This window comes from Chiloscyllium plagiosum, unplaced genomic scaffold (assembly GCF_037043375.1).
Source record: "Chiloscyllium plagiosum isolate Xiang-an unplaced genomic scaffold, Cpla_swu_hap1 HiC_scaffold_4, whole genome shotgun sequence".
NCBI classification, from domain to species: Eukaryota; Metazoa; Chordata; class Chondrichthyes; order Orectolobiformes; family Hemiscylliidae; genus Chiloscyllium; species Chiloscyllium plagiosum.
Window position 1 is genome coordinate 7,554,530 of NW_028270142.1, and position 15,434 is coordinate 7,569,963.

General features: G+C 39.1%; 1 protein-coding gene across 11 annotated transcripts in view; it reads left to right on the forward strand.

The window, feature by feature from the left end:
* sgk3 (serum/glucocorticoid regulated kinase family member 3) overlaps positions 1-15,434 on the forward strand; it is a 134,326-nt gene that overhangs the window by 93,818 nt on the left and 25,074 nt on the right. For 10 of the 11 annotated variants that reach the window (XM_087985946.1, XM_087985944.1, XM_043689259.2 and 7 more), the window contains 8 exons: positions 3,307-3,379; positions 7,034-7,109; positions 8,957-9,044; positions 9,171-9,220; positions 9,706-9,763; positions 9,880-9,963; positions 10,063-10,194; positions 12,128-12,240. In XM_087985946.1, coding sequence (XP_087842072.1) covers positions 3,307-3,379; positions 7,034-7,109; positions 8,957-9,044; positions 9,171-9,220; positions 9,706-9,763; positions 9,880-9,963; positions 10,063-10,194; positions 12,128-12,240 — 674 coding nt within the window. The remainder of the gene's footprint in view (positions 1-3,306; positions 3,380-7,033; positions 7,110-8,956; positions 9,045-9,170; positions 9,221-9,705; positions 9,764-9,879; positions 9,964-10,062; positions 10,195-12,127; positions 12,241-15,434) is intronic. The other variant, XM_087985948.1, reaches the window with a different exon arrangement.

Below are 15,434 nucleotides of genomic sequence, written 5' to 3' on the forward strand. Positions count from 1 at the left end.
TGGAAGCTGAGTTTGTCTGACACTAAATACTGCTGGATGTAGGTTTGCTTGCTGAGCTAGAAGGCTTATTTTCAGGCATTTCATCACCATACTATCTTTGTCCGGAAGCTCACCAAAGATGTTAGACGAAACGTTATGTTATGGTGACGAAATGTCTGAAAATGGATCTTCCAGCTCAGCGAGCAAACCTACATCCAGAACCTCAACCTAAGCTACAAATCTTCTCAAAACTCATTAAATACTGCTTTAACCCAAGCGATGACGCAGTCAACAATTTTGAGATTTTTGTGATGTATTAAGCTTTCATTACCCAATTATAAATTGGCTCAGGATTGAGATTTAATATCGGGTTAGATATATTTTATGCTTGTATTGATTATAAAATAGTTACAATTCTTTATAAAATTGATAGTCTAGCTTTGGAGTTGCTTGCTATGTAAATCCTGGTGTTTCGATGCAGTACTGTGGGTCCAGGATTCCAATGAGATGCTCCTGTAAGTCCCACCCGCCTGTTCAGGATTGAAGATTCTGTGCCATTTTTATAAACGTATTACCCCATGTCTAAGCCAGCACTTATTCCTCACCTCCGTTTAATAATAATTGTTTTAAACTTTTTTATGAAATTAAAATCTTTATTCTTAGTTCACAGTGGGTGGCACGGTGGCACAGTGGTTAGCACTGCTGCCTCACAGCGCCAGAGACATGGGTTCAATTCCCGCCTCAGGCGACTGACTGACTGTGTGGAGTTTGCACGTTCTCCCCGTGTCTGCGTGGGTTTCCTCCGGGTGCTCCGGTTTCCTCCCACAGTCCAAAGATGTGCAGGTCAGGTGAATTGGCCATGCTAAATTGCCCGTAGTGTTAGGTAAGGGGTACATGTAGGGGTATGGGTGGGTTGCGCTTCGGCGGGTTGGTGTGGACTTGTTGGGCAGAAGGGCCTGTTTCCACATTGTAAGTAATCTAATCTAATCTAATCTAATAGTTTATGCTTGGTTGAAAGTAAAGCAAAATGTAGAGATTTTAGTTTTAAGCAACGCTAACCTCTTAGGACTGATCATTCCAGAATAGTTGGCTGTTTTTATAAGTTCTTTGTTATTTCTTTCAAGAAAGAAAGTTTTTGACCACTTGTTAATCACTCTAATGTTCCTGCTTTCTCCTGTTCTAATTTTCTCTTAAGCCAGTGAACAAAGTGTGATGGGAAGTGTTGCACCCAGGAACATGCAAACCTTCTCTTGTGAAGTTGATATAAAATATATTCACATGTTTTTGATGAGGCCTTGGGATCAAGCCCTTCCTTGCAGGTTTGAATGATTAAAGATTAGAATATCCAGACAAGCAGCTGTGTCTTTTAGAACCTGACCAGCTCAGTCAATTGTACTGCTACCAAAGTAATTTTAATGATGGATGTTGAAATTCCCTATCAAGCCCATGCTAAGTGTTTCCTCTCATTAGTGTTTATTGCAGAGGAATACAAAGTTAAAAATCTTACACCAGGCTATAGTCCAACAGGTTTAATTGGAAGCACTAGCACAAGCTCCACCTGATGAAGGAGCAGCGCTCCGAAAGCTAGTGCTTCCAACTAAACCTGTTGGACTATAGCCTGGTGTTGTGTGATTTTTAACTTTGTACACCCCAGTTCAACACCAGCAAATCCAAATCATTGTAGAGGAGAACTGATTCATTATTACCAACTACTGGCTAATCAGCAGGAGGTTTTCTTGCCCACTTTTGACCTGTTTATGACCATTCATGAGACATCCTGGGGCCCAGAGTAATTGTTGAGGACTCCCAGAGCAAGTTTCCTCCAACTGTATATCACTATATTACCACCACCTCTAGTGGGTCTGTTCTGCCAGTGGGAAAGGACATGACTTAACCAGGAAATGTGATGATATTGTTGAGAATATGTAGTGATACCCAAGCAATCGTACCTTAGAGACAATATAAGGCAAAACTTGAAAAAACTGCGGATGCTGTAAATCAAACAATAACAGAAATTGCTGGAAAAGCTCAGCAGGTCTGGCAGCATCTGTAGAGAGAAAGCAGAGTTAATGTTTCGTGTCAAGTGACCCTTCCTCAGAAGGTTGAGACGGTGTCAGGCAGTTGCTTAACTTGGCTGTGGGGCAGTTTTCCCAGTTTGGCACAAGACTCCAGATGTTCCTAAAGAGGATTTGGCAGGTTGTTTCCAATACCTTGAAGACTAGGTTCAGGATGCTTAACAGAGCTCACGAGGTTGATCAGAGAATAGGTATCAAATGGAAGTTGTTTAAACTGACAGTTAAGTTCATGTTTGGGTTAAAGTGCATCTACAATTAGAATGAAGGGAACTTAATCAGCAGGATTTGGGGTCAAGAATCCAACAACAGCAAATGGCCACTGAGAGATGGTGGTCATAGTGATGACTGCCCTTGGGAACTGACAGACCTGGTCAGGTGCCATATTGAGCAGAACCAAAAATATTCCAGATGTCATACCTCAAGTGTCAGAAGCATTAAATCAGTTTAAAAAGACAATTTGAACAAGCTGTTGCCATCCTGCAAAGTCCCCTTGCAAAAGTATAATTAAACATTACTCTGAAACCTTAGTCACACACTTGTGTACAGCTAGTAGCAGAGCACTGCCTTTAGAATAGAAAAGACACTGAAATTAACTGGGAAAAAAGGGCAGAAAATTGCATATGTAGAGAGTTCATAATGGAATAAAACATCACAAATGATTCGCATGGTAAGAGACTGAGTGTTTGAGAATTCCAGAGTTGGTGGAAAGCCAAATTAAAGGGAGGTTTAAGTAGGTTTTTCTTTAAGGCAGCTAGAAATAAACAATGTGAAGGGATTGAGGGTTGGAATTCTTGAAATCGGGGTAAAGAAAGCTGAATGCAATAAAGTGAATATTGGAGGAGATGCACTGGAACAGTAGGATCAAACGGGGGATATGTATTCCAGCGGTCACATAAATACATCAGTATTTTTGCTTTCTATTTATGGTTCGTATAACATCATCATCTCAACAGTTAGTCAGAACTGCAACCAGAAACTTCAAAACAATTGCCTGCTGATATTTAAGTTATGTGATCAGATAACTTCGACCTGGGGAATACTTTTAACATTGGCACCAAAGAAACAGGTTCAGCAAATGAGTAAGCATGAAGGATGTACCAAACCATAAATTACAGGAGCAAAATCATGAGATCTACTCACTCTTCCGTATGGGCTGGAAACTACTGTACTGCGAATACTGTGCTACAAAAGCATGTTAAATATGTGATTTTTGAAAATTTAAATACTAATATAGCTTTTTTCTGTCTGTTAGCTAAAGAAACAATACCCTCAATTTCCCCTGAAGCTTCCTGCTAAAAGAATATTTGGAGACAATTTTGATCCAGGTAATATCAACAAAGATATCAATAATTCAATGTGATTGATTTTGCTTATAATTTGTGGTTACAGTTGAATTTCCTGTTTTCCCCCTCCAGAAACATATATATTTCCTTTCTGTAAAAGTATTATTAAGTAATAAATACCTTGTAAAAGAGAGAACATCAAAATTTTTTGAACTTCCTAAAAAATAAGAATACAAGAAGTAGGGGTCTTTGTAGACTCTGTGCTCTGCCTTCAATATAATCATGGCTTGACACAGGAACCAATATAGTGAACTTTAGACACTACTTCTGGACAAAAAGGACTAGATTTAACAGGCAAATGGGTAAAGACCGACCCTCTGAACAGCATCCCACCCAGACTCCTACCCGTACCCTATCCTTATAACCCTGCACATCCCATGGTTAATTCACTCAGCCTGCACATTCCTGGACACTTTGGGCAATTTAGCATGGCCAAACCATCTAATGTGCACATCTTCAAACTGTGCAGAAGGAAATTGAAGCACCTGGAAAAAACTCTTACAAACATGGAGAGAATGTGCAAACTCCACACAGACAGTCACCCGTGGCTGGGATTGAACCCAGGTACCTGGCATAAGGAACACCCAGTTTGCACATGGTACAGCAAGCAGTTGAGAGGACAAATGACATTTTGGCCTTAACTAGAACAGGTTTGGTATCAGAAGTTCAATTGGTGCTGATCAGCTGCTGCTATGTGTATAGAAGGCTAGCAGCAGGAAATTGTGGCTGAAAGTACATGAATTAGGTGCCAAAGAAGTTGACAATCATCTGCTATGCACTGAAGGCATTCTCTGAGAAGCAATGCAGTAAACAGCAGCCTTTCGCTTGGCCATAGCTTCATTCTTTAAAGGATTTCCAACTGATCACGTTTGCTAATCCACCTAACCTGCACATCCCTAATCGTTTAATTGAACTAGCACTTTGTACTATAAGTTCGCTTCAGTGATCCTAACAAGTTCCATGCAACTTGTGAAGTAATCCACTGCCTATTAAATACAGTATTTAAGTTTTGTTTTAACCAGAACAATTGTTCATACTATTTTAAAAGATTTTACTTGAGAGCTATATGGAGGTTCTCCATTTACCTTCAAACCAGCCCAGGTAAAATTGGAGGGACGTTGGAATGATGACAAGTTTCCCCAACAATAACACCTTTAGGAAGTTTAACTTCCAGCACATAACCAAGGCAGCTTTCGTTTTCCTGGGAAAAATATCCCACTGTAAAAGCAAGGATAAGCTTAAACCTTCAGTGAAGCACAAGTTAGGTTTCAGCTGGTGCATTGTATTTAGAAAGGATTTCAAAGTCTTAGAGGATGTAGAAGAGAATTACTGAAATAGCACCAAGGGTGAGAGAATCCAGTTATGCAAAGAATTTGAAGCTGGGTGGCTTACCTTGGGGTGGAGAAGGTTTAAATGAATATTTGGTAGAAGCTTCCAAAATAAAAACCAGTTTTAACGAATAAGGTAAAACACTTTGCAGTAACAGAAAGTTGTTAAACAGAAAAGCCAGATTTTTAGGTGTTTGTCAAAAGGACCAAAAGCCAAAAAGAAACTTTTTTCTTCAATTTTGATGTGATTAGAAATGAATTGCCTGAAAGGATGGTGGAAGCAGGTTTAATAGTAACTTGCAATATATAATTGGATAAATTCTTGAAAGGAATGAATTTGCAAGGGCTTTGGAGAAAGAGCTCACATAGGCACAATGACCGACCTACCTACCTACTTCTGTCTGTGCTGTGTCATTCTATGCTTTGAGAGTACATTCTGTATCTCCATCTGGTGATTATGATGTCCATTGGTTGTTTAGTGGGTTTTTGTTATGCTTGCTGATATCTGGGTTTTGACGCTCCTGCAGTCAGTGTGTGTCATGATGTCTATGTTTGAATAACACCTGAAGCTTAGAATCATACAGTACAAAAGAGGTGCATCAAATCTACACCACCAAAGCAATTGTAAATCTAGACTAATTCCTCCTTCCAGCACTGGACGCATAGCCTTGAATGTTGCAACATTTCAAATGCTCATCTTAGTACTTTTTAAAGGTTGTGAGGTTTCCAGAGTCAACTACAATACCATGCAGTTATTCCATTTTAACTAAGGGGGACAACTGCTTTCTATCCACCCTATCCACTCTCCTCTTAATCGTGTATACGTCGTGTATCCCCCCACCCCGCCCCCCCCCCCCCCAAACTCCGTTGCAACAACATTCTCTACTTTAAAGAAAACAACCTGCTGAAAATAGCCATTCTCCCCTCTGATACTAGATAATGATGACTGCTTGCTATGCCTGTCAAGATATGCAAAGATCATTTAAAAGATGAGGACACCTGCAAAAATGAGACAGCTGCTGCTAGTCCTTCTCTGTAATTTCCAGTTCTAATTATACTTGTGGGCGGCACAGTGGTTAGCACTGTTGCCTCACAGCGCCTGAGACCCGGGTTCAATTCCCGCCTCAGGCGACTGACTGTATGGAGTTTGCACATTCTCCCCGTGTCTGTGTGGGTTTCCTCCAGGTGCTCCGGTTTCCTCCCACAGTCCAAAAAATGTGCAGGTTAGGTGAATTGGCCATGCTAAATTGCCCGTAGTGTTAGGTGAAGGGGTAAATGTAGGGGAATGGGTCTGGGTGGGTTGCGCTTCGGCGGGTCGGTGTGGACTTGTTGGGCCGAAGTGCCTGTTTCCACACTGTAAGTAATCTAATCTAATCTCATCCCAAAGCAAATTCTGCATTCTATCATGCCATCAGAACAAAATCAAGGTTTGCCAGGAGATGCATCTTGCATTTTTCCATGCCCTTTAAAGGCACCTTCCTTCAGCACTCCTATTCTGATTTGCCTCTATTTTAATCTCTTGGTGATCAGAAGAGGGTCGAAAAAATTAATTAAAACACAAATCAGTAACCCTATTGTTGACAGTCCAAATTGTTTACATCCCTATATCAACCATTTAATGAGACTCCTCTGAATTATACATGGCCAGGCATGAAGATTGCTCCATGTTGTTTAAGGAAGCAGCCTTTCTGTCTGGCCACGTCGAGGAATGAATTTTTCTTGAAACTTGAAAAGCCAGTTAATTCATAAAATGCATGGTTTCTTCCTATGAACCCTTCAGATCCAAATGGGAGTAATGAAAACTACTAAAATAAAAAAAGAGAGCAACACACTATGGGTCTCCACTTGAGCACTGTTGTCCAGCATCAGTATAAAAATACTTTCAGCCTAATTTTGCAATGGGCTTATTCTTTGTAGTTCAGCCTCCATAAGAATCTGAATGAAGGAAGAACATCTTCAATATCTGCCATTTTAGTACTTCAATTACCCATGCAATAGTTTGCTACGTGACAATAGTATGGTAAAGTTAATCTTGAACATTTTCTAATGGAAATTACTAAAGCCATCTGGAGGCCATATGTACTTCTCAATTTGGATCCATACTTTGCGTGTTGCTAACTTGTGCAGTTGGTATTCCGCAATCCATGTCTGGCCACACTATAATTGAATGAATTTCAAATAAATGACTGCCTGGAAAATGCTTTCTAGTTTTCCAATTAACGGTGCAGTTCTGTAGTATGTTACTCATATTTCATCCGGAATGGAAGAGTAAAATTTCGTTCAACTATTTGTGCTCTTTTCCTAACAGCATTTATTAAGCAAAGAAGAGCAGGATTGAATGAATTCATTCAGAAACTAGTATCACATCCATCGTTAAGTCAACAGTAAGTTTCATGTCATCTTTTCCATAAAATGAAAACACATGTTTACTTTAATGATTGGAGCAGTTAAATGTATTGGTACATACAACTAAAGAAGCTTTCAGAATTCCATCCAGCTAAATAGTCTTATCATAGAATCTTGGTAATGGAGTGAAACAACACGGTAACAGACGCTTCAGTCCAACTCATCCATACCGACCCGATATCCTAAGCTGATCAGCATTTGGCCCATATCCCTCTAAACCTTTTCCTATTCATCTAATCATCTAGATGCCTTTTAAATGTTGTAATTGTAACAGCCTCTACCACTTCCTCTGGCAACTTGTTTTATACACATACCACCCCTTGGATCCCTTTCAAATCCTTCCCCTTTCACCTTAAACCTCTGCCTTCTGTATTTTGGACTCTCTCTGCCTTCTGTACTTTGTTTATTTACCCTATCCATGCCCCTCCTGATTTTATAAATCTCTGTAAGGTCAACCCTCAACCTCTGACGCTCCAGGGAAGAGAGCCCCACCATATACAGCCTCTCCCTATCACTCAAACCCTCCAACACTGGCAACATCCTTGTAAATCTTTTCTGAACGCTTAAGTTTAACAACATCTTTCCTAGAGCAGGGAGACCAGAATTGAATGCAATATTCTAAATGCAGCCTAATCAAAATCTTATATAGGCAAAACATAGCATCCCAACTCATATACTCAATGCACTGACCAACGAAGCCACCTTCACCACCTGTCTACCTATGACTCCACTTTCAACCTATGCACTTGTACCCCTAGGTCCCTAAATTTGGCAACATTCACCAGTAAGTGTAAGTAAGTCCTGCCCTGAGTTGCCTTGCCAAAATGCTACACCTCACATTTATCTAAATTCAACTCTATCAACCACTCCTCAGTCCATTGGCCTATCTGATCAAGGTCTCATTATACTCTGAAATAACCTTCTTCGTTATCCACTACAACACCAATTTTTCAAAACTAGGAAAGTTTGAGAGAAATAGGAATATTGTTTTCATGTTCTCATGATCTTCTGAATCTAGATTTCTAATGGTAACTCAATCGAATTAATTCTACTGTTCAAACAGGTTCATGTTAAGTAGTGTGAACTTGAAACCCATCAAATTAAAACTACATCAACTAATTTGAAAAAAAATGCAGAAAAACTTAGCAGGTCTTGTAGAATCTGAGGGGCGAAAGCAAAGTTAACATTTTGGGTCCAGTGACCTTTCTTCATTATTAAAATTTGAAAAAGCACTTTATTGTTAGCCACCTACAGAGGTTTACTGTCATAGTGTATACCTTCTACTACAGTTTGCAATAGATTTGAGTGAAGTGCATGTGTTGAATTTGCTATGCTCAGAAGACATTTTAAATTCTCCAATTCAGGGGTAATTCCTACATTTGTGTTTCAGCTCTCAAATAGATTAAATGTTTAATTGCCACAATATATATGTTTTGGAATGTCTTAAAAATGCACAAAATGACAGGCAGGAAGTAGCAGATGATCCATAAAGCCACATTTGTGATGCTTGGAGCTCCTCAGCGCACTCGTAATTAAAAGTTAACTAAAATAAATCAGGTCTTTTTTAACAAAAAAAGTAAAAAAAAGTCCCTCGTGTGTTGGAAACCAGTGGGGGAGGCCATTTGGCCATGACCATGTCAACTGCGACTTGACTTTTGTAAGCTGTAACCTCAGCTCTATTGAAATTTCCAGTGATCTGTCAATATATCTTCTGACTTAATAAACACATTTTGTATAAACATTTGTTTTATTCTATCAAAGCTATTTCTTCAGAACATTGCAGCATACCGCCATTGGAAAAATTTGATTCTTTTTATTTCTTTAGCCTTGAAGTTCGAGCATTTCTTCAAATGGATAACCCAAAGAATCAGTCAGATCCATCAGAAGATGAAGATGAAAAGCCTAGTCATGTGGTACTGTATACCCAGATGAATCTTTAATTTTTAAGATGTTTGGTCTCGCTGAGATTGAGGGACTATTATCTGTCATTTATTATTGAGCTTGTGTCACAGAGGCTAAGAGCATTTTTATTTCTACAGCAACATTCTACCTCTGAAAGCATTTATCTTGGTGCCTCAGGAAATCCCCAGTGAGTATCTTATGGCTATGGTTAATTATTTGCATATTTTTAAATAAAATTAGGTAACCTTGCTATTAAAGATATGAAGTAAAAGAAATAAGGTGTAGAAGTAGTAGAGACATGAGGCAAATCTTTTCGCCCAGAAGGTGATGGGAGTCTGCAATTTACTATCAAGTTTGATAGTTTGAGTGGAAACCCTTGATTCGTTTAAAAGCAACTTGGATCCACACCTGGAATACAGTAATCTAAAAGGCTTTAGACTAGGTTTTGACAAATAACAATAGTAGTCAGTTTATTCAAGTCAATGCAGATACCAAGGGCTGAATGGCCTCTCTGTTGTTGTTGTTGTTGTTGTTGCGCTGTAACTTTTCTATGGCTCTAACTGACATCTGGTTAAGTTGTCGAATTTTATATTACCTAAATTCTAATTTCATGCTTTATCTTAATACCTCACTAAACTTGCTGACTTTTATTGCCTTGGTGTTTTATTTCAGGGCTATGCCAACAGACTTTACTTTCTTAAAGCTAATTGGCAAGGGAAGCTTTGGCAAGGTAAGATTTTTATATCTCAGCATTTTCTTTGGTCTGCTGATGCATCAGCTGCTTTTCCTTCATTTTATCCTTTTTTTTGTCTTATTGGATTATAATTACAAAATTACTTTTCTTAGGTTTTACTTGCGAAACATAAAACTGATGGGAAATTTTATGCAATTAAGGTCTTGCATAAGAAAGTAATCCTAAAGAAGAAAGAGGTAACATTTTAAATGTCACTTATTGCCAGAGATTTCTTTTTTGATATGTTCTTGATTTTGTGCATGCATTTCAGATATGAAAATATTTTCTTTATGCAGCAAAGGCACATTATGGCTGAGCGAAATGTGTTGTTGAAAAATGTGAAACACCCATTTCTGGTTGGGCTTCATTATTCATTTCAAACCACAGACAAGCTCTACTTTGTCCTGGATTTTATTAATGGTGGAGAGGTTAGTATTGCTAGTCTGCTACAAACAGGTAACTGAGTTGTAATCTGTTTTACCCACTAAGAGCAACAGACTGTAGTATGTGACCTCTTGAAAAATTCCCACTAATGTTGAAGTCAAAGGACAATACTAAGTATCTACACTGATAATATAACAAAAAGAAAACAATTTTTTTTGTTTTCTTTTCCCACCCTTGAATCTATGGTATGTAGCAATATGATGATCTGTTTCAAAGACTCCGCCTGTGTTATAAGTGAACAAAACATATGTGATGACTTTGAGTTGGGCCACTCACCTGAGGAAACAGTTTATTACCTTCTCTATTTCCCCCACCAACTATTTGACTTAACTTCTTTCACCCCAAAAATGAGAAATTAATTCTCCGCAAACATTTTATAATCTTTATTTAATCTTCTACCTTCAAGACTTCATATTTGAGCCCATAAAGTTCTGCTAACCATAATTAAATTTGTGACCCATTTGTCAATAACACTATACTTGGGGACAAGTCAGTTTCCAAATCATCACTGCAAATTTCAAATTTTTGTTTAAATCCTTTCATATCATGTCTTCATATCTCTGTAATCTCCACAACTGTCAATAAAATTCTGTTGCTCCCACTTTGGTCACTAGTGTATGCCTCATTCCTTCAGTCTCCCAGCTCTAGCCTACAGAATTCTCTCCCTAAACCTCTGTACCTCTTTCAGATACATGAAAATGTTGTTTGGAACCTACTTCTTTGAATAAGCTTTTAGTCACCTCTGCTAATTTATTTCTCTTCAACGCTTGTCAATTTTTGCATGCCATGAAGTGGAGGTACTGGTGTTGGACTGGAAAGGACAAGTTTCACCTGACAATGGAGCAGCGCTTCAAAAGCTTGTGATTTCAAATAAACCTATTGGACTATAAACTGGTGTCATGTGACTTCTGAATTTTTGCATGATAACACTCCTTTGCAGAACTTAGATTCCAATAGAGACCAATAAATTTAAATAATATATTTAATTTTCAGTGACCAACCAAAAGGATCAAGTGAAAAATTAAGTTTCAAGACTTTTACTTCAATAAATGAACAAAAAGTAATATTCACTGAAAAATTGTAGGGAACCTATATATTAAACTATGGAAAATATATCATGACCCTTTAACACAACTTAAAAAGTCCACACCTACATTATAATTAATTGCCCACTATCCACAGGAAAGACAAATTTTATAGGAAATAGTCCAAAACTACTCCCAGAATCCAATAGTTTCTGTTCTCCCTATTTCACGGAATCTCAAGGTCAACTGAAGGTCAAAAGGCACTTCGACTTTTCAGGCAATGGAGAAAATTCTGAATCAACAGGCAGTGAGGCCTGCACCTTCATTGCTTCTCACTTTCCCCATTCATCCCATCCATGTCAGGACAAATCTTCCAATGCCTCAGATTGTCATGTGATGTCTCTGTCTTCGGCATTCCGCCTAACTACACCCAGCTGCAGTTCCTTGAGACTTCCGAGTCTCTCTCTAACTGAATTTCAGCGACAAAGACTAACCAGCTGCTATTGCCTTTGTTTCAGATGTGAATATTTTGCACCTTGCTCCGAGCAGCTCTTGACTTTGGCCCCATCACCATGGCAACCAGTCTGTTGTAAGGTGGAATTCCTAATAGATCACATGATTCTTTTCAATTCTACATTTTACCTTGAATTAAGGAGACAGCACTAAGCATCAATCATTTAAACACTAGAAAATTTTATTCCAGATGTTAAATAACACCAGACGTTATAATTCTACTGCATTTTTTCCCCTGACTCTCATTAAGGAAGAGTAGCCTATAATATTCACTTATTTTGAAAAGAGAATGATTCTGCATCCTTCATGTGGAGTAGCATAGAATGTCTGTCTGTTCTGTATTTGAGAACTGTGAATAATTCTTATGAACTATTTTCAGTTGTTTTTCCATCTACAAAGGGAGCGTTGCTTCTCTGAAGACCGAGCCAGATTCTATGCAGCAGAAATGGCCAGTGCCCTGGGATATTTGCATTCACTCAACATTGTTTACAGGTATCCCATTCAACACTTAAAGGGATTCATTGCTGCCTTTGGTAATAGCTTCATACTATACAACATAATTTTGTGAACAGTTGAACCATGAGTTAATGTGTGTTGAATGGGAATGCAAGCATATCTTACCTGACTGTTCAAAGGCATGTGATGTATGTTCTATTATATTCTTGACTTTTGCTTTTTAGTGGTGGGGGGGCATTGGGAAATTGAAATGTGCTTCACATCACAAAATACACAATCTAATGAGCTTCTCCATTAACCAAAACATGCATGTGACTGGTCCAGTTGAATTTGTCATCTATGTTGAAACCCCAAGATTGTGATGAAATTACCATTAAATTTCAGGAATGAGTGATTTAGATTTTCTCATTAAAGACCATTGAAAGAAGGGCCAGGGAATGGTAGAAGTTAACTTGCCTCATAGTTAGACCAGGCTTGCATGTTGTTTGCCTTGCGATATGTGGGGTATGTTTCTGAGAAATTGCCATTGAAGCGGTACATGCGATATATCAGCAAACAGTTCTACTTCTACCAAATATCTGCGTGCTCAGGATCTGGATACCCTGTTACGTGAATCTTAAAATATTAATATGCTGGTACATCAAGTGATCAGCAAAGCAAATGGAATGTCAGTGTCTGTTGCAAGGGTAGCAGAGAAAATAAAATCACAAATTACTTCAGTGTGACCACATCTGGAGTACTATGTATAAGTTTGATCCTCTTAATTAAGAAAGGATACAGGCTCATTGAAGCAGTTCAAAAATTTTTTACTTGATTCCTTCTTCGGATGAAGAGGTTATCATATCAAAAAGGGTTGACCGGGTTGGTCATATCCCCATTTGAGATTTTCACTAACCACAACTATTTCTTTCATGCTAGGTTTGGTTTTAATTGCTAGCTTCTCATTGGAGCTGCTTGGTGCCATGTTCTACCAAGTGCTGCCTTTCCCTCAAAGGCTATCACACTTGATTCAATTCTTAATAATAATAAGAGCTGGAGTGGGCTATTTGGCCTTTTGAATCTGGTCCACCATTTGGTAAGATCATGGTTGATCTGCTTCACCATTTTCCTGCACTATCCCCATATCTCTTGATGTATTTAAATATGTAGAAATCTATGAATTTTGGTCTTGAATGAACTCTTCAGCCAACTGAGGCAGAGAATTCCAGATTTGCCACCCTCTTGAGTAAAGAAATTCTTCCTCATCTGAGTCCTAACTGGCCTGCCCCTTACTTCAAACCCTCTGTCCCCTCGTTCCAAATCCCCCACCCAGCAGGAACATGTTTTATGCATCTCTGTGAATCCCTGTAATAATTTTAAATGTTTGAATGAGATTGCCTCTCATTCTTCTAAATTCCAGAGAATGTAGACCCAGTCTATTTAATGCTTCCTCGTAGGACAGCAACCATTCCATGACAGGAATAAAATTGAACATTCCACTTCCTCTGTCGCAGCAGCCAAGAAAGTGAAGTTGAGACCACAATCAGATCAGCGATGATCAAATAGAATGGTAGAGTTGGTTCAATGGACCGAATCCCTGACTCCTTCTAAGCATACTTTTGTACCTCGTTTAAATTAAGGCTATCATCGGGTCTGGAACTGAATGATCTTGGAATCCAAACTAAGTGTTAATGAACCGGTTATTGGTGAAAGTTTACTGCTTTATAGTTCTTTTGCAGCTCCTTTCATCAATTTGCTGAATGATTGGTAGTAAGCTAACAGAGTGGTAGTTTGCAAAATTGGATTTGCTCTATTTGTGGGCAGAAGAAACAATCCATGAAATCCTTTTTGGCATGTGTAAGCAATTTGTTTGACTACAAAGATACATGCAAGATGCTGCATTTTGGAAAAGCAAATCAAAGCAGGACTTAAGACCATAAGACATAGGAGCGGAAGTAAGGCCATTCGGCCCATCAAGTCCACTCCGCCATTCAATCATGGCTGATGGGCATTTCAACTCCACTTACCCGCATTCTCCCTGTAGCCCTTCATTCCTTGTGACATCAAGAATTTATCAATTTCTGCCTTGAAGAAAGCACCGATAGCGCTGAGTAGGGGAACTCGCCCCCTGCCCGGAGGGGCCACTACCCATCCCGAACTGCCCATTGGTAAGGTCATGGGGAGTGTTGCTGAACAAAGAGACCTTGGAGTGCAGGTTCATAGTTCCTTGAAAGTAGAGTTGTCGGTAGACAGGGATAGTGAAGAAGGTGTTTTGTATGTTTTTTTGGTCAGAGCATTGAGTACAGGAGTTGGGAGGTCATGGTTGTGGCTGTACAGGACATTGGTTAGGCCAATGTTGCTTCCAATTCTGGTCTCCCTCTTTTCAGAAGGATGTTGTGAAATTTGAAAGGGTTCAGAAAAGACTTAAGGATATTGCCATTATTGGAGGATTTAAGATTTTGGCTGGGGGTGTTTTCCCTGGAACATCGGAGGCTGAGGGGTGACTTTATAGAGGTTTATAAAATCATGAGGGGTATGGATAGGGTAAATAGATAAGGTATTTTCCTGAGGGTGGGGGATACCAGAACTAGAGGGCATAGGTTTAGGGTGAGAGGGGAAAGATATAAAAGGGAGCTGAGGGGGAACTTTTTCATGCAAAGGCTGGTGCTTGTATGGAATGAGCTGCCAGAGTAAGTGATGGAGGCTGGTACAATTACAACATTTAAAAGACAACTGGATGGGTATATAAATAGGAAGGGTTAAAAGGGATATGGGACTAGATTAGGTTAGGATCTGGTCGGCATGGACAAGTTGGACTGAAGGGCCTGTTTTCATGTTGTACATCTCTATGACTCTGACTCAAACCTTTTTGCACAGTAATTTAGACAGCATTAGAGAACAGGTATGTGACTGCACAGCTTAGAGAGCACTAGACAGAATATCCCTAAACAATATTTCACATTTACCAGCACAGTCCCTGCAGGCCTTTCAGCTTCACAATACACCATCCTGAAGATTTGCAAATCTTTTACCACTTGCATTCTGTTTGTGCATTTAGATGATTCTCATCTCCCCCTCGGGCATGCCAATTTCCGAATGGTACCAGCTACTGAATGCCTCCTGATGGGATTGATTATCCTAATGGCATTTTTGACGATCCTGCTGTGTATATGTACTTGCTTACCTGATATGTTTATACTGGAAACTAGTAGTTTTTTTTATTGTTTTGGATTTGAAATTTAATTGATCAA